We start from the raw sequence: 19396 nt of genomic DNA on the forward strand, positions 1-19396 counted from the left end.
CAGGGCAGGAGGGTGAGAGCCAGCGCAGGAAGACGACCGAGGAAGGCACATAGAACGGGGTCATGTTTAAGTACTCCTGAGATACTTGAGAGATTGCTGAACCCTTTCCTTGGTGAACACAGGACGATGTGGGAGGTTACTCTGGTACTGGTAGCCTGGAATTCAACAACTGTGAGTAAATCTGAAGACTGCACCCTACTGTGTCCTAGAATTATTATCTGCGCCATCACCTGCACTACACTGTACAGCAACATCTATCTCATCTATAACATCACTGCACCGCCCTGGAGCTTAGCTCTACCTGTGGAGATTAATCCAAAAATTGAAAAAATCAAGACTGACTAGGTGTCCTCCAATCTATGCAAACCTATGAATATGACACATAGTCCAATATACATATCAAATATTTATTTTATTAAAATAGAAATACATCACAATACAATATCAAATAGAGGGAAAAAAATGCCCAGATATAATGGACATCCAGGGGTGGGCAGGCAAAATTACAGAGGACACTAGTAACAAGTGGATAACCACAGAATCCACCAGTCATACATATTCAAATTAAAGTGCATGCAATAAAGTGCATAGTGCATATTTACACCCACTTGGGTTCATATTTATCGCACTATGCACTTTATTGCATGCACTTTAATTTGAATATGTATGACTGGTGGATTCTGTGGTTGTCCACTTGTTACTAGTGTCCTCTGTAATTTTGCCTGCCCACCCCCGGATGTCCATTATATCTGGGCATTTTTTTCCTCTATTTGATATTGTATTGTGATGTATTTCTATTTTAATAAAATAAATATTTGATATGTATATTGGACTATGTGTCATACTCATAGGTTTGTCTACCTGTGGAGAGCTGAACCAACTCTGCTGCATCACCATCAGCTCCAGAGGATCTGCACCGCAGCGGCGGCTCCATCTAGCCGCATACCACAGGTGGCGTCACGAACATTAAACTATAAAAACTAGAATTCCCCTTTTTATTGACCGCCCTGGGTCACGAACCGGGTCACTGCCACTGTGACATCCCCTGCACCGACCGGCCCAGCACCGAGTACGCCACGGCCCAGGGGGCGCGTCAATTACAATAATGTAATTTTTAATGCACTTTAAAAAAAAATAGTAAACATCACAAATCAGCAATTAACATGGACATGTTTGGTGTCCCTGTAATCGTAATGCCCTGCACAACACAGCAATCAGATTATTTACGGTGATCGGTAAATGGCATAAAAAAATAGATATTTTTTTCTCTATTAAACCCATAAAAATGCAATAAAAATGTAACGCTGAGGCAATGTTCACACTAAGCGTAAATGCTGTGTTTTTTCTACTGCTTTTTTTTCTGCACGTTTTCTGCTGGTGTCTTCACCACCAGACGCAATAACAATCTTCTCTGATTATTGCATGTTTTCTGCAAATCTATTATGCGTTTTCCCCCTTATTTGATGCATTTTTTGGTGAAGATGTGAAGCCACGTTGTTAAAGCTTTTTTTTAATAATACAGAAAAGCTTTGATTCTGCGCTTAAAAATGCAAGTGTTTTTCTTCCTTGCGTTGTTTTCAAGCTCCACATAGAAGCCTATAGAGAAAAACAGCACCAAAACCGCACAGTTCAGCAGCGACTTTAAATGCGGAGACATCATAAAATCACATCCACTTTGCTTGGAAAACGTAGACCGTGTTCACATGTAGTATAAATGCTGCATATTTTCTGCTGCTTTTTTTGCACAGAAATTCCGCTGTGTTTACCCTTCCAAGCACATGTACTCCTTGTTTTTGGTTTGAAAAAGCCCCTGTGTGGCCGAAAGTTGCATGGCCCTTTTTTCTGTGTATACTAGTGCCAGTTAAACTTTTTTGAAGGATACTACCCGGTGCCTTGGATTCTTGGATTATTTACCCTTCCAAGCAAAGTGGATGTGATGTCATGAAAACTATGCATCTGTACATCTAAAGAAGTTTTTGTTTTGGTGCTTTTTTCTCTGGAGGATTTTATGTGGAGCCTAAAAAAAGGTATGTAAAAAACTGCAGTTGCTTAACAAAGTGAAGAATCAAAGCTTTTCTGTACTAGAACACAACACATTAAAAACTCGGCTTCGCATCTGCACCAAAAATGTATCAAATAAGGGGGAAAAGGCCTGAAAAAATGCAGCAGAGATGCAATAACCAGTGAAGATTTTTAGTGCAGAGTTTGGTGCCGACACTTTTTGGACCATGCAGTGGCTGCTGGTGCAGCTCGTGAAAATATTCTGTGCTTCAGTAACAATTATTTTATGAATTACCACACACGGTTAATAGGGAACCATTCTTCATCATACATGATGGATGGTTTGCAACAGGTCCAAATGGTGGTCTACATTCTTATCTAGTAGCTAGTTTCATTATCCCACACACTTCTGTTTATCCCACTCCTTTAACTTTACACAACATCCATTCAGTATTAGGCCAGGTGAAGTGATTTCAGTATATGTTAACATTCTGTTCTACTAACTTTTCCTGCTGAGGCAATTTTCATTTAGATATCATCGGGGCCTCTCCTAATCCTCTTCTGGATGTGCAATGGGGAAAATAAGTATTTGATACACTGCTGATTTTGCAAGTTTCCCCACCTACATAAAATGGAGAGGTCTGTAATTTTTATCGTAGGTACACTTCAACTGTGAGACAGAATCTTAAAAACGATCCAGAAAGTCACATTTTATAATTTTTAAATAATTCAATTGCATTTTATTGCATAAAATAAATATTTGATCACCTACCAACCAGCAAAAATTCTGGCTCTCACAGACCTGTTAGTTTTTCTTTAAGAAGCCCTCCTGCCCTGCACTTGTTTGAACTCGTTACCTGTATAAAAGACACCTATCCACACACTCAAGCACACTCCAACCTCTCCACCATGGCCAATACCAAAGAGCTGTCTAAGGACACCAGGGACAAAATTGTAGATCTGCACAAAGCTGGGATGGGCTACAGGACAATAGACAAGCAGCTTGGCAAAAACTGTTGGCACAATTATTAGAAAATGTAAGAAACACAAGATGACTGTCAATCTTCCTCGGTCTGGGACTCCATGCGAGATCTCGCCTCGTGGGGTAAGCATGATTCTGAGAAAGGTCAGGAATCAGCCCAGAACTACATGGGAGGACCTGGTCAATGACCTGAAAAGAGCTGGGACTACAGTCTCAAACATTACTATTAGTAACACACTACACCGTCATGGATTAAAATCCTGCAGGGCATGCAAGGTCCCCCTGTTCACCCCAGCACATGTCAAGGCCCGTTTGAAGTTCACCATTGACCATCTGAATGATCCAGAGGAGGCTTTGGAAAAGGTCATGTGGTCAGATTAGATAGTTGGTATCAACTCCACTTGCCATGTTTGTAGGAAGAAGGATGAGTACAACCCCAAGAACATTGTCCCAACTGTGAAGCATGATGGGGGAAACATCATACTTTGGGGGTGCTTTTCTGCAAAGGGGACAGAACGACTGCACCGTATTAAAGGGTAGATGGATGGGGTCATGTATCTCAAGATTTTGGCCAACAATCTCCTTCCCTCAGTAAGAGCATTGAAGATGGGCCGTGGCTGGGTCTTCCAGCATGACAAGGACCCGAAACATGCAGCCAGGGCAACTAAGGAGTGGCTCAGTAAGAAGCATTTCAAGGTCCTGGAGTGGCCTAGCCAGTCTCCAGACCTGAACCCAATAGAAAATATTTGGAAGGAGCTGAAACTCAATGCTGTCCAGCAACAGCCCTGAAACCTGAAAGATCTGGAGAAGATCTGTATGGAGAAGTGGACCAAAATCCCTGTGTGTGCAAACTTGGTCAAGAACTACATGAAACGTCTGACCTCTGTAACTGCAAACAAAGGTTTCTGTACCAAATATTAAGTTCTGTCTTACTATTGAATCAAATACTTATTTCATGCAAAAAAATGCAAATGAATTATGTAAAAATCATACAATGTGATATTCTGATTTTTATTTTTAGATTATGTCTCTCACAGTTGAAGTATACCTACGATAAAAATTACAGACCTTGTAAGTGGGAAAACTTGCAAAATCGGCAGTGTATCAAATATTTATTTTCCCAAATGTATGTAACAAAGGTGGATGTTGTAACACATAGATGTATTTTTATTTTTTACTGTATTTTTACATTGCCTGTGGATCCTGTTTTACAGTATTTCCACACCAAACTACTGTATGTATATTGCTGCTTGCTGGAATAGGAAAGTCTGGAAATTGACCATCAAAACAGTCCTGTGTTTCTATGAATGTGGTATATAGTGCTTCATTATTGCAACTCCTTATTGAATCTAAGGCCACAGCCCCACTATCAGTATTCGGTCAGTATTTTTTCTCAGGAGTGGGAGCCAAAACCAAGAGTGGGTGATAAATGCAGAATTGGTGACTTGTTTCTATTATACCTTTTCTCTGATTGTTCCTCATCTGGTTTTGGCTCCCACTCCCACTACTGCCCTCCACAAAGATAACACTTGACTTGCATAGAAGGATGCAATGTGCCTCATTCATGTCTTATACTGCTTTGGTTAAATTAAAGTTGAGCTCTAATTAGTTTCTATAGGCAACAAAGACAGTTTTACTGTAATATGGCTCCTATATATGAAGCCTGGAAAGCTTCATTCTGACCAAACCACACAAGAGAAATGGGTCCATTGTTTCATGACCCACCCTGTATTATCATTACATAGAAGAATCCTGCTTTATTAAGATCCTTATTGTTATAGAAAAACAATGAATTCCAAAAATGTAAGCTGTTACATAACTGTAATTATTCTAAATCTGTAACATTTATTTATTGCATGAATGGTAATTTAGATTCCCTTTTACGAGTGAAGATTAAATATTACGATTGAATACTTGTTCATTACCAGACACCGACATCTGTTAAAGGTTTGACTGTCTAAACTCTTGTTAGAGGACTGCTGGGTAACTTTGCTAATTAGAAATGGCTAAATATAAAATGGTTTAAATGTTGTAATAATAGTTGTGATAATAAAAGACTGGCAAATTTGCCTTCCCCAGTATTATATGATTCAATAAAACCAAATAAGCATGCTTTATATTACCGTATTTTTCAGACTATAGGATGCAGCGGGCCATAAGACGCACCCCAAATTTAGAGGAGGAAAATAGGGAAAAAAATTTAATGAGAAAATGGGGGTTCTTCTTATAGTCTGTATTTAGCTTACCGGGAAGGGGCTGCGGCGGCGGTGGAGCGGGGTCACAGGAGTCAGGATCACCGCTGCAGGAAGCTGGCAGCGGCAGGAGTGGGGCAATGCTGCGGGTCCTGGGCTGGGAGGAGGGAGTGTCCAGGTGGTGCAAGGCAGGAGCCATTGATCTCCCGGCGGTGGGCTTAAGGAAAATGTCGGCTGTGAGAGGCAAAAGCAAAGTCCCCGCTCTGCACATTTACCTCCCGGCAGTGGGCTTCAGGAAAATGGCTGCTGGAGGCAGCGCATGCGAAGATTGAGATCTCGGCTTGTCATTGAGCCAAGGTCTAAATCTGTTCAAGCACCAACATCGGTGGCCATTTTCCTGAACCCCACTGCTGGGAGATTAATGTGCGCAGTGGGGATATTAAAAGGCTCGGATGTCGCACACAGCACGCAGAGAGTATGGCAGAGGTTTAATTCCAGATTTGGTTTCTCCACGCAGGGAGTGTAAATTTAAGTAACACAACAATAAAACAGTAAAATCGGACAATAAACGATTGTGATTTAACTATAACACGGAAAGGATGAACAATACGGAACAGTCCCAAAAGTTCAGACTGAATAAGAGAAGGTAGATTACTGAAGGCTTGCACTTATCAGTCCTTTAGCGATAACTACGTCCATCTTCAGACACTCACTCCGGAGGGTGTCCATCTTCTGGCGGCAGTGGGCCGTCTTGGGTCTCACCCACTGGGCCCCAGTCCTTTTGACCACATGACAGCGGTCACGACTCCTTTAAGAGCCGTAGCAAGCTATTCCGGCATACAGCAAACTGCGTTAGGATCACTAATCCCGGGTGCGTCCTCACGTGTAGGTTACCGTCAGATGTCTGGAAAACTTCTGATGCAGGTAACTGAATGATCACTTTCTGTAGGCCCGGTACAGACTGCACGCCCCTTGTTTTGCAGCAAGCTGTATCACCCGTTCGTCCGTCACCGCAGACAGGTCAGCACGTCTCTATTTCACCGAGGACAGGGCAGCACGTCTCTCTCTCATTGTCGGCAGGACAGACCGTTTCTCCCCAACTGCCGGTCTGCTCTCCACAACCAACTGTCACTTTCGTGCGAGCCCAGACACCTGACTTCCTCTCTTCCGTCCCTCTCCTCTGTCCCCCAGCACTGTCCAGGAAGTCCCCCGTGCACTCTTAATCATGTCCCTGGCAGTTCCGGCGCTGGAGCTCCGCACCTGTCCCTAGGCAAGTCTTCCTTCTTACACTCCTGCTCCCTTTGAGCTCGCCATTCCACGGGCGACAGTTTTTTCACCAGGCGCTCACACTCTCTGACCTCTTGGATGATACGTTGCCAGATGAACTGATCCTGATTGTAGCAAATAGGCGGCACACCAGCCGTGGATCGTTCGGATGTTTTTACAGATCTCGGTGATTCTGAGATTGTTTTTTTAGAGCGCAGGGTACTTGAGAGTCGCTGGGGTTCCCAACTTCTCCCGGCCCAGCCTGACGGAGCGGTGGGCCCTCCTCTCTCATGTGGGAATCTGTGGGCGATGTAAGACTGGGGATCACAGCCACTATCGTCCCTTCCCCCTCATCATCGTAGATGGGCGCACTGGATGTGGGATCTCTCGTCCTTGTGCTGAGTTCCTCCTTCTTTTCCTCATCGCTAGACAAACAGCGCCGTAACATGCTTCGATGAACGATTCTAGTTGGAGCCGCTTCTTCCCCCTCAGGCTGAACCTCATACACCTCAGGACTAACTCTCCGTTTCACTTGATATGGGGTCAACTCCCACCGTCTACTCAGCTTGCCTCGGGGTCTCTTGTCCCGAACCAACACCCATTCTCCCGACTTAAGGGCTGTCCCCCGAAGAGGTGGCGTTTCATGGTGCCTATGTTCCTTAAACTTCTGCTGCACCAACCTCCGAAGAGTCTGCAACCGGTGCCGATGCTCCCGGACCTAGATAGATGGGCCCGTCCGGGGCCAGTCCTCCACGGGATCTAGTTCGAGCTTGGTGATCTCCCTACCCTTTTGTCCGAACAGTAGGGTGTAGGGGGTGAACCCTGTGGCACTATGTACCCGGTTATTATAGACCCACACCAGCTCGGCCACAAAAAACTCTGGCCAGTGTACCTTCCGATCTTCTTCCAAGGTTCGAAGCATCTGGATCAAAGTTCTGTTGAAGCGTTCACAGGACCCATTCCCTTGCGGATGGTAAAGGGTGGTCCTAGACTTCTCAATCTTGTATAGCCGGTGCAGCTCCTCCATCACCCATCCTTGGAAACAAGCTCCTTGATCGGAGTGAATTCTCTTCGGACAGCCATAGACCCTGATGAAGTCCCGACAGAAAGCCTGGGCAGCAGATTCAGCTGTCTGATCCCTGGTCGGAGTTACCACCACGAATTTCGTGAAGTGGTCGGTCATGACCAGGCAATGTCCATACCCGAGATGCGCCGGCCCGTTGGTCAGGCAATGTCCATACCCGAGATGCGCCGGCCCGATGGTGCTCATCAACACCTCTAAGGGCGCAGCCGTCACAATGGTCTGGACGGGGCCCCGCTGCTCTGGTGTTTTCACCAACTCACAACTCCAGCACTTCTGGCAGACGTTCTCCACTGCAACTCTTAGCTGGGATTGGTACACCAGTCTCTGCAGCCACTGGAAGGTCTTTTCGGGTCCAAAGTGTGTGCCCCGCTCGTGTGCTTCCTTGGCCAGTGTCCCGATCACACTCTCTGGAACCACTACTGGCCAAGTGAGGCCGAACTCCCGTACCAACTGGACCCGTCTGTACAACATGCTGTCCTGCAGGCTCAGTCTCTCCCACTGCAGCAGCATCTTCAGCCCCTCTGGCATCAAGGTCCCCCTTTCTTCGTGGTTAGGGACTTATTTCAAAACCACCCATTGTCGCAACCACGCAATCTCTCCATCCATTTGCATTATCCGTACCCACTCGTCCCTGGGCCGCCCCAACACGTGTCCTTCTTTCACTTCCCCGATCTGTTTCTGCGTAGCGGACAACGGGCTGCCAACCCTCCGGAAGCTGGGTGCCTCTTCGGCCTCCAGTTCTTCGTCTTGGTCATGGTCGGGGTGCTCATGGGTCACCCTGGAGAGGGCATCAGCATGCGTGTTTTCAGCCCTAGGCTGGTAGGTGATCTTATACCGGTACCGAGTCATGCGAGCCACCAATCGTTGTTCCAGGGCTCCCAACTTCGCGTTCTCCAGATGAGCGAACGGGTTGTTGTCTGTCTTCACCAACATTTCAGACCCCGACAAGTACTCCATGAACTTTTCTGTCATTGCCCACACTAGGGCCAACAATTCCAGTTTAAAGGAGCTGTAATTGTCTGGGTTCTTCTCCGAGTCTCGGAGGGAGCGACTCGCATATGCTATCACTCGCGCTCTCCCCTCCTGCTCCTGCGACAGCACGGCCCCTAGACCAAGGAGACTTCCATCGGTGTGAAGAACGAAGGGCTGAGAAAAGTTCGCGTAGGCCAGTATGGGAGCTTCCGTCAGGGCCATCTTCAAGGCCCTGAAGGCCTCCTCCTGTTCTCTTCCCCATTTCACTGTTCGATTTTTCGAGCCCGCAGGTATCCCTTGAAGGAGCTCCAGTAGCGGATTAGTGATGCGTGTGAAATTTTTCACGAATCTGCGGTAATACCCTGCGAGTCCTAGGAAGGCCCGCACATCCTTTACAGTCTTCAGGGTGGGCCACTCTTGCACGGCGGCCACTTTCTCCCGAGTGGGCCTGACTCGTTCACCGGACACCGTGTGCCCGAGGTACTCAACCTGCTCGCGGAATATATGACATTTCTGTGGCTTCACCTTCAGGCCGTGATTTTGAAGGCGACTCAAGACTTGCTTCAGTCGTCGTAGATGTTCCTGGAAGGTAGACGCATAGACGATGATGTCATCGAGTTAGATCAGTGTGGCCTCAAAGTTCAGATCGCCTAAACATCTCTCCATCAAGCGTTGAAAGGTCCCGGGAGCGTTGGTTAGGCCAAAAGGCATCCGATTAAACTCGAAGAGTCCCATGGGCAGCACGAATGCTGTCTTGGCGTGGTCGTGTTCAGCCACTGGCACTTGCCAGTATCCGCTGGCCAGATCCAGGGAGGAGAAGTATTTTGCCTTGCCTAGGGCAGATAGAGACTCCTCGATCCTGGGTAAAGGGTACGAGTCTCTTACGGTGCAAGCATTTAGCCGCCTGTAGTCCACACAGAATCGTAGGGCTCCATCCTTCTTCCTGACCAGGACGATTGGAGCCGCCCACGGGATCTGGCTTTCCCGAATCACCCCGTTCTGTATCATATGGGCCAGCATTTCCTTTACCTCCTGGTACATTTGCGGGGGTATCTGTATATACCGTTCCCGTACCGGAGCAGCATTTCCCGTAGGGATCTCATGGGTGAAGGCATCAGTACATCCAAAGTCGTCCTCATGTCGGGCAAAGACGTGCTGGTACCGTCCCAGCATCTCTTCTACCTTGTACACCTGTTCCGTCGTGAGCCTTGTCAAATCAGCATGCTTCTGTTCTAGGATCCTTCGACCGTCCTTAGTCTGAGGTCGAGGAGACCCCGATCATACGGTGATCGCCAGGGTCCAGGGATCCCCCTTTACAGCTGCCAATTGTATCGCATCTGGCGGTTCCAGCTGTTCTGGCATCCCCAGGATCTGGGCCATTTCAGTCCTGGCGGGAAGAATGAGCTCACTCGGATTCAGGTTCGCGTATCGTACCACCACGTTTCCCTTATGGATGGTAGCCAAGGTCCGCGCTACCAATAGACCCGGAGGCACCTTGTCCACGGTGGTTGACTCAATCTGAATCTCTACCCCTTCTAGTGGGGAGCAGGCTCGGACAGGCAAAGTGAGGACTGTCTGTCCTGGTGGTAAGATGAGGGTGTTGGAGGCGGGTATTATCACCTTTCCCAGAACTTTTTCCCCACTCGAGGTCTCTTGCGCCTGGGCAACCCTGATCAGCTGCTGGAGGGCCTTCCTTTGAGGGGCTCTAGAGTTCCAGCGCCCTAGCGTGAGCTCTCGTGGTTCCCTAATCAGGATCTGCCCGATTTCCTTCAGCACGTTCATACCGAGGGTCACTGGTGGTCCTGGGCCGGCATCTCCGCCTGTCAGGACGACTCCTTTTCTTCCCACATCTTGTCCGCACACCCGGATGCGTAACCACACTACTCCTGTGACCGGAATGGGCAGTTGGTTAGTGGCTGTCAGCTTTATCAAGTGACCCCCTTCATTTCGTGCCATCTCTGGGTACCGCTGACGGAAATAAGTTTCTCCCATGGTGTTGGTCACTTGAGATCCCGTGTCGATCAAGCAGTGAACCGCCTGTCCGCCAAGCTCGGCCCACACTGTCGGGCTCATGGATATTAAGTCTTTGGGACTCACTGACTTCTTCCGCTCCGGGTTTCGTCCCTCACACCCGGAGCCTGTCAGTTTAACGGCTGTCGGGACAGAGGCCTTCCTCGACTGGCACTACTCCTGGCATAATGCCCCATGCCCCCACAATTCCAACACGTTGGTCCCCTGTCTGCAGGGGGTCATCGGGCCACCCGATTGGGCTCTGTTCCAACCCGGGGTCTGGGCTCGTCCTTTACTTCGCCCGGGGGTCTCGGGTCAACTGTTCCGGCTCTCACTGATTGAGCCACTCAAATATTGTACCACTCTTATCGCATTTCTTGGATCTCCCGCCGCATCTCTCGGGCCCATTCTGGTTCGGCCGTGGGCGACGGGGGCACTGCATTGCCCCGGACCATCCCTGCCAGGGTCACTACCCCCATCTCCTGTTCCCTCACGCGGGCCTCTGCCCCTGCCTCCAGAAATGTCATACGCGGGTTAGTGCGCAAGCGCTCTCGCAAGGCCTGTCTCAGCTGCGCATCTCAGAGGCTGGCTACGAACTGGTCCCTAAGTACTAGGTCCAGGGGCCCCACTCCCACGTCTTCTAGGTTCATTTTCCTAGTAATGTAAGTGTACACACTCTGTAGGGCGTTGACATATTGGGTCACAGTCTCTCCCTCCCTCTGTACCTGTTGGAACAGTCGCATCCTTAACTCTGCCACATTAGTAGGGTCCCCATGCATTTCTTCTAGGATCCGTACCACCTTTTCCACCGTATTTCGGTCAGTGGGGGAATGAAACATTACTGACTGTCAAGCTTCTCCTTCTAAAGCCAGCAAAACTATCTCTGCTGGCATATCTGGGGTCATTGGGTACATCCGTAACATGCTCTTAACTCATTCTACCCAATCCCAGAGCATCATGTTGTCTCCGGTAAACTTTGGGAGATTATTCAACATGGCGCCCAGGGGTAGGCCAGCTGTAGGGGCTCTCACGCTGGCCTGGTCTGCCATGCCTGCAACTGCGTCTGGGGTCGACATCCTGACGACTACGCCAAATGTTAAAAGGCTAGGATGCCGCACACAGCACGCAGAGAGTATGGCAGAGGTTTAATTCAAGATTTGGTTTCTCCACGCAGGGAGTGTAAATTTAAGTAACACAACAATAAAACAGTAAAATCAGACAATAAACGATTGTGGTTTAAGTATAACACGGAAAGGATGAACAATATGGCGCAGTCCCAAAAGTTCAGGCTGAATAAGAGACGGTAGATTACTGAAGGCTTGCACTTATCTGTCCCTTAGCGATAACTACAGTACAGACCAAAAGTTTGGACACACCTTCTCATTTAAAGATTTCTCTGTATTTTCATGACTATGAAAATTGTACTTTCACACTGAAGGCATCAAAACTATGAATTAACACATGTGGAATTATATACTTAACAAAAAAGTGTGAAACAACTGAAAATATGTCTTATACTCTAGGTTCTTCAAAGTAGCCACCTTTTGCTTGGATGACTGCTTTGCACACTCTTGGCATTCTCTTGATGAGCTTCAAGAGGTAGTCACCGGAAATAGTTTTCACTTCACAGGTGTGCCCTGTCAGGTTTAATAAGTGGGATTTCTTGCCTTATAAATGGGGTTGGGACCATCAGTTGTGTTTTGCAGAAGTCTGGTGGATACACAGCTGATAGTCCTACTGAATAGACTGTTAGAATTTGTATTATGGCAAGAAAAAAGCAGCTAAGTAAAGAAAAACGAGTGGCCATCATTACTTTAAGAAATGAAGGTCAGTCAGTCCGAAAAATTGGGCAAACTTTGAAAGTGTCCCCAAATGCAGTTGTAAAAAACATCAAGTGCTTCAAAGAAACTGGCTCACATGAGGACCGCCCCAGGAAAGGAAGACCAAGAGTCACCTCTGCTTCTGAGGATAAGTTTATCTGAGTTACCAGCCTCAGAAATCGCAGGTTAACAGCAGCTCAGATTAGAGACCAGGTCAATGCCACACAGAGTTCTAGCAGCAGACACATCTCTTCAACAACTGTTAAGAGGAGACTTTGTGCAGCAGGCCTTCATGGTAAAATAGCTGCTAGGAACCCACTGCTAAGGACAGGCAACGAGCAGAAGAGACTTGTTTGGGCTAAAGAACACAAGGAATGGACATTAGACCAGTGGAAATCTGTGCTTTGGTCTGATGAGTCCAAATTTGAGATCTTTGGTTCCAACCACCGTGTCTTTGTGTGACGCAGAAAAGGTGAACGGATGGAATCTACATGCCTGGTTCCCACCCTGAAGCATGGAGGAGGAGGTGTGCTGGTGTGGGGGTGCTTTGCTGGTAACACTGTTGGGGATTTATTTAAAATTGAAGGCATACTGAACCAGCATGGCTACCACAGCATCTTGCAGCGGCATGCTATTCCATCCGGTTTGTGTTTAGTTGGACCATCATTTATTTTTCAACAGGACAATGACCCCAAGCACACCTCCATGCTGTGTAAGGGCTATTTGACCAAGAAGGAGAGTGATGGGGTGCTACCCCAAATGACCTGGCCTCCACAGTCACCAGACCTGAACCCAATTGAGATGGTTTGGGGTGAGCTGGACCGCAGAGTGAAGGCAAAAGGGCCAACAAGTGCTAAGCATCTCTGGGAACTCCTTCAAGATTATTGGAAGACCATTTCCGGTGACTACCTCTTGAAGCTCATCAAGAGAATGCCAAGAGTGTGCAAAGCAGTCATCAAAGCAAAAGGTGGCTACTTTGAAGAACCTAGAATATAAGACATATTTTCAGTTGTTTCACACTTTTTGTTAAGTATATAATTCCACATGTGTTAATTCATAGTTTTAATGCCTTAAGTGTGAATGTACAATTTTCATAGTCAAGAAAATACAGAAAAATCTTTAAGTGAGAAGGTGTGTCCAAACTTTTGGTCTGTACTGTACGTCCGTCTTCAGACACTCACTCCGGAGGGTGTCCGGCTTCTGGCGGCAGTGGGCGGTCTCGGGTCTCACCCACTGGGTCCCCAGTCCTTTTGACCACATGACAGCGGTCACGACTCCTTTAAGAGCCGTAGCAAGCTCCTCCGGCGTACAACAAACTGCGTTAGGATCACTAATCCCGGGTGCGTCCTCACCCGTAGGTCACCGTCAGATGTCTGGAAAACTGTGGTGATGCAGGTAACTGAACGATCACTTTCTGTAGGCCCGATACAGACCGCACGCCCCTTGTTTTGCGGCAAGCTGTGTCACCCGTTCGTCCGTCAGCACGTCTGTATTTCACCGAGGACAGGGCAGCACATCTCTCTCTCGTTGTCGGCAGGACAGACCGTTTCTCCCCAACTGTCGGTCTGGTCTCCACAACCAACTGTCACTTTTGAGCGAGCCCAGACACCTGACTTCCTCTCTTCCGTCCCTCTCCTCTGTCTCCCAGCACTGTCCAGGAAGTCCCCCGTGCACTCTTAATCTCGTCCACTGGCAACACTGGGCAGGACCCTGGCAGTTCCGGTGCCGGAGCTCTGCACCTGTCCCTAGGCAAGTCTTAGATCTTATACAGTATGTGTCACGATGGTGTTGAGTGCTAACCAGGTCCCTAGAACTAGGGGCGCCCTAGTCTATCTCTGTCCCCCAAATTACTCCTGAAGGTGGAGACGCCGGGGCCTCGTGCCTTACTAAGCTCCTAAATCAACCCTTATCTGCAGGACTTTGTGAAACCAGACACCGCGATCTTCTATCCCCTCTATGTCGCGTTATCTCCATGACAGTATGATGTCCTAACAGCTCCCTATATACAGAATTATGTCCACACTGCTCCCCGATACACAGTGTGATGGCCCCCACAGCTCCACTATATACAGTATGATATACTCACAGCTCACTATATACAGTATGATGTCCCTACTGCTCCCTACATACATTACAATGGAACCCACTTCTCACTTATATACAATGATGATCCCATTGCTCCCCTATACACAGTATGATAACCCCACAGCTACCCTATACACAATATGATGATCCCCACAAATCCCAATACACAGTATGATGTCCCTACAGCTCCCCATACACAGTATGATAGCTCCCAAATCCACTATGCACAGTATAATGCACCCAAAGATCCCCTATAAACAGTAAAATGCCCCCCACACTGTATGATGGCCCCAAAAGCCCACCTATATACAGTATAAAGCCCTCTATACATAGTATAATGCCCGCAAATACTGCCCTGTATACAGTATAATGTCCAAAAGCCCCTATACACAGTGTAATGTCCTAAAGACCCACTGAACACTGTATGATGTCCCCCAGTAGTCCTCACACTGTAAGAAGCTAGCACAGTCCCCTTATACTGTAAGTACTATTAAAATAAAAGTCAGCTGCAATATGTGGATGGACAAACGCAGTGACATCATCATACTGGGGTATGCAGAAGACATCAGAGTTCTCGCACAATCGTGTAATCACGTCGCTCCACTCCTGGACACATCCAGTGCATTGCCCTGCAATTCTGTAGACCACAGGCTTACAGAACAAAAAAACGGTAGTGAAGAAAGGCCATGGTTCCTTGGACTACTGTAGAGTTTAACTCCGATACAATTAAGAGTAGTGGTCTCTCCTGGTGGACCCATCCGACAACTGGAACAACTGCCAACTTTTCTTCCCCAGTAGCTACCCCACTGTGTGTGGGATTACATGAAGGTTAAAAGAAAAAAATGGTTTTGGTACTGGGTTAGCCAGTTGAAAAAAGATTGATTGTTCTCAGTGGGAGAATCAAAATAATAATCTTATAGTTATGATACATTTTAATGGCTAACTAAAATAAGTGACGTTCCAAAGCAAGCTTTCAAGGCTATTTAGGTCTCTTCATCAGGTATGGTATAAAAAAGTATCTGAAGAAACACGAATATATACACAAAAAGAGCAGAGACGTGATATAATAAATGGACATTTAAAAAAACAAACTGAGCTCAGAGAATGAATCCTTCATTAGCTTAGATAAGTGGTGTGAAAGTTTTATTGTCCCAGACCGGATGCCCTCACTGTCTCTGGAGCAGATTTCTCAGATTTTGTAGTAAGTCATAAATCCATGTGATAGATTTAGTCCTGTATGGAGGGTATCAAAGATTGCCATTAATTTTTGTTCACAGACCCTTCAATGTTTTTGTGATTTGAAATTGCCTATTAATATAACAACTTTCTTATTGTTTATGTTGTGCCTGGACCACAGGAATGTTTAGTCAAAGGTTGATGGGTTTTTTTTTTTGTCTGTAACCATGTGGCAATAAGATCTCATCCTTGCTCTCAGTTTCTGTCCTGTCCAACACAGAGACCCCAAATAGGACATATAGTGCACAGAATTAACCACATTGGAAGAGGAACATGTGAATGCCAGGAATCTTTGTTCCGCTGTGCAATGCGGATCTGTAACCGGTCTCTCACAGCGGATACAGATTCGCAATGCGCAGCAGGACTATAAGATTCCCATCAACCTGTGGCTAATTAGAGTACTGAATTCCTTTTTTCTGCTCCTCAGGCATAGCAAAAAAAAAAAAATTCTTATGTCTGATAACAAGGCAGAATTACAAGTTTTATTTTCTTTGTAATGATGTGTACACTTTAAAAGTATGTGTGGTGTATCCTCAAATTGGTCAATAAACCAATATTGCACCCAATTTTCTTATTTTCTCATGAATCAAAGAATTCAATGCAGGTTTCTCGTTTTGCTTTTGAATGGCATACTACGTAACATACAGTTATACTGATATATTGTATTTAGAGATAAATATATACTTCTGCTTTTGCATGAGTCATGCAATAAAAAATATGTTTTTTCTTTCCTAGGTGCATGGTGGAAGTATGCCACACACAAGGCTACTCCTGCTACTGCTCATACTGTGCATGGCCCGGTCAAGTCTTCACTACAACTTTTACAAAACAGAGTCAATTTTCAGCTGTCTCAAAGAAGCCCTTGAGGAGGCCAAAAGAAGAAGTTTAGAAGACAATTCAGTTCTTAGCAAAAGGGGCTATGACTTTGGACCAAGTGATAACCTATTATCCCAGGAAGAAGAGGAGGAAGAAGAGGATGAGAAAGAAAAGAGGACATTTCCAGCTGCACGGTATAGATATCTGTCACAGGCCCAGGTGAAGGGCAAAGTGTATCAAAACAAGGCAAAAAGTGACCGTCGGACCAAATTCACTCTTTCATTGGATGTACCTACTAATCTAATGAACATCCTATTCGACATTGCAAAGGCTAAAAACATGAGGGCAAAGGCTGCAGCAAATGCCCAACTGATGGCTCAAATTGGTAGGCGAAAGTAAGGATGGCTAGGCCGTGCGTGGCTCACAAATGGAGGTAGATAAACTAGCACAGAACTTGTGTCATGAAATCTCCTGTCCCACACATGGCCGAACCTTGGAACTTCTCTTTGTACAGTACATTGCTATATTATGAGTCCTCAAAAGCTGCATTTAATTCCTACATGTCTATGCCCAAGGGGTGATATGTCACCCTCCTTGCCCTCTTTTATAATTCATTAATAAAAAACTTTTGTTCTATTTTGTTATATTTTCTCTATCTTTTCCCAACTCTCTGAAAGTTCTGTATTTTGGCTTTATTGGTGTCCTATAGATTTTGTTATATCTTTTTTTTTCCTTTTGTTTGCTATTTACTTTGTCGTTTCTGTTCCTTTACATTGAGATTTTAATGCACAAATTGAAAATTATTAAAAAAAATATGTTTGCATCTCCCACTGTGAAGTTTTTTTTTATTAAAACAAGTTTCAGAAAATGTTATGTTTTTCTTTTTATGTGTCTGATCAACTCAAGCCATTGATATAAAATAAATATATTTAGAAAAAACTGCTGCTGTACATGTTTCACATATGTACTTTTGCTGTTCTGAACAGTGTAGTATACTATACTTTTCATACTGTCTAGGAAGAAAAGTATCAAGGAACAGTGTCCAATTGTTAAAGGGATTGTCCAATGAGTTTAATATGTGCAGATTGTCCTATTTCATGCCATTGTGATGGAGTCTTCACTGCCGACAGAGGTGGAACTTGAAGCTTGTGGGGCCCAATACAAAATTTTCAACAGGCACCCCACTATCATGAGTCTTTAATAGTATTGATCTCTTATAGGCCAGAGGGACCTTTTGCCCCCCTCCCCTAGGTGACCAGAACTTCTTCCCTCTCCTTATGTGATGGTAACTAGTGTACAGATTTGATAAAGTATATAAGTTAACTCAGTATTTCACATTTGAAATACATTGTACAATAAATAGATACTTTTCCTATTGGACAATCCCTTTCACTTGTTAAATGTACGTCCAAAGGACACTATTTTGGCATAGTATACAGTACAGACCAAAAGTTTGGACACACCTTCTCATTTAAAGATTTTTCTGTATTTTCATGACTATGAAAATTGTACATTCACACTGAAGGCATCAAAACTATGAATTAACACATGTGGAATTATATACTTAACAAAAAAGTGTGAAACAACTGAAGATATGTCTTATATTCTAGGTTCTTCAAAGTAGCCACCTTTTGCTTTGATGACTGCTTTGCACACTCTTGGCATTCTCTTGATGAGCTTCAAGAGGTAGTCACCGGAAATGGTCTTCACTTCACAGGTGTGCCATGTCAGGTTTAATAAGTGGGATTTCTTGCCTTATAAATGGGGTTGGGACCATCATTTGTGTTGTGCAGAAGTCAGGTGGATACACAGCTGATAGTCCTACTGAATAGACTATTAGAATTTGTATTATGGCAAGAAAAAAGCAGCTAAGTAAAGAAAACTGAATGGCCATCATTACTTTAAGAAATGAAGGTCAGTCAGTGTGAAAAATTGGGCAAACTTTGAAAGTGTCCCCAAGTGCAGTTGCAAAAACCATCAAGCGCAACAAAGAAACTGGCTCACATGAGGATCGCCCCAGGAAAGGAAGACCAAAAGTCACCTCTGCTTCTGAGGATAAGTTTATTCGAGTCACCAGCCTCAGAAATCGCAGGTTAACAGCAGCTCAGATTAGAGACCAGGTCAATGCCACACAGAGGTCTAGCAGCAGACACATCTCTACAACAACTGTTAAGAGGAGACTTTGTGCAGCAGGCCTTCATGGTAAAATTCTAAATCTAAAAATTGCTCAGACAAGATAAGTTTATATTGATGAAGTCATTACATTTTATTGAGTAATCAAAACACCCAAAAAAAAAAAACACAAATCATAATACACGACATATACATATGTATACATAAACACAGAACAGTTTAAAAAGCAACAAGGTGTATGCAGCATAAGATATAAATAGTATGCAGGACACAGGTGAGGAACATCAGGTCACTTTAAGCACTGAGTCACTTTAAATTATTTATATCCTGAATTTGCATTTGCACTTTATAGTGACATTTAAGGCATTGAGTCACTTCTAACTATTTTTTTTTTTTTCTTCTAAATTTGCATCTGCACTTTATAGTGACATAATTTTACTGCTGTGCTTTTTGAATCTATTGAAGTGGCTCAGTGCTATGTACTTTTGATTAAGATCACTGACTTGATGTTCCTCACCTGTGTCCTGCATACTATTTATATCTTATGCTGCATACACCTTGTTGCTTTTTAAACTGTTCTGTGTTTACGTATACATATGTATATGTCGTGTATTATGATTTGTGGGTTTTTGTTTTGGGTGTTTTGATTATTCAATAAAATTTAATGACTTCATTGCACAATATAAACTTATCTTGTCTGAGCAATTTTTAGATTTAGAATTCGTTGCTTCTTTGCTTGGATTTTTGCCCTAGATGGCAGTACACAAAATATGAGATCATGATTTGGGTTTGCAATCCT

At 45.1% G+C, this 19396-nt stretch overlaps 1 protein-coding gene across 2 annotated transcripts in view; it reads left to right on the plus strand.

The window, feature by feature from the left end:
- The window catches only part of UCN3 (urocortin 3), a 32208-nt gene extending 14917 nt beyond the window's left edge, over nucleotides 1-17291 (plus strand). For both annotated transcript variants that reach the window (XM_073650748.1, XM_073650749.1), the window contains one exon: nucleotides 16384-17291. In XM_073650748.1, the coding sequence (XP_073506849.1) occupies nucleotides 16399-16863 (465 nt within the window). In that variant the 5' untranslated portion in view covers nucleotides 16384-16398 and the 3' untranslated portion in view covers nucleotides 16864-17291. The remainder of the gene's footprint in view (nucleotides 1-16383) is intronic.
- Nucleotides 17292-19396: the final 2105 nt, after the last annotated feature.

This window comes from Phyllobates terribilis, unplaced genomic scaffold (genome assembly GCF_046119375.1).
Source record: "Phyllobates terribilis strain yellow unplaced genomic scaffold, ASM4611937v1 Scaffold_11__3_contigs__length_659146591, whole genome shotgun sequence".
In the NCBI taxonomy this organism is placed as follows: Eukaryota; Metazoa; Chordata; class Amphibia; order Anura; family Dendrobatidae; genus Phyllobates; species Phyllobates terribilis.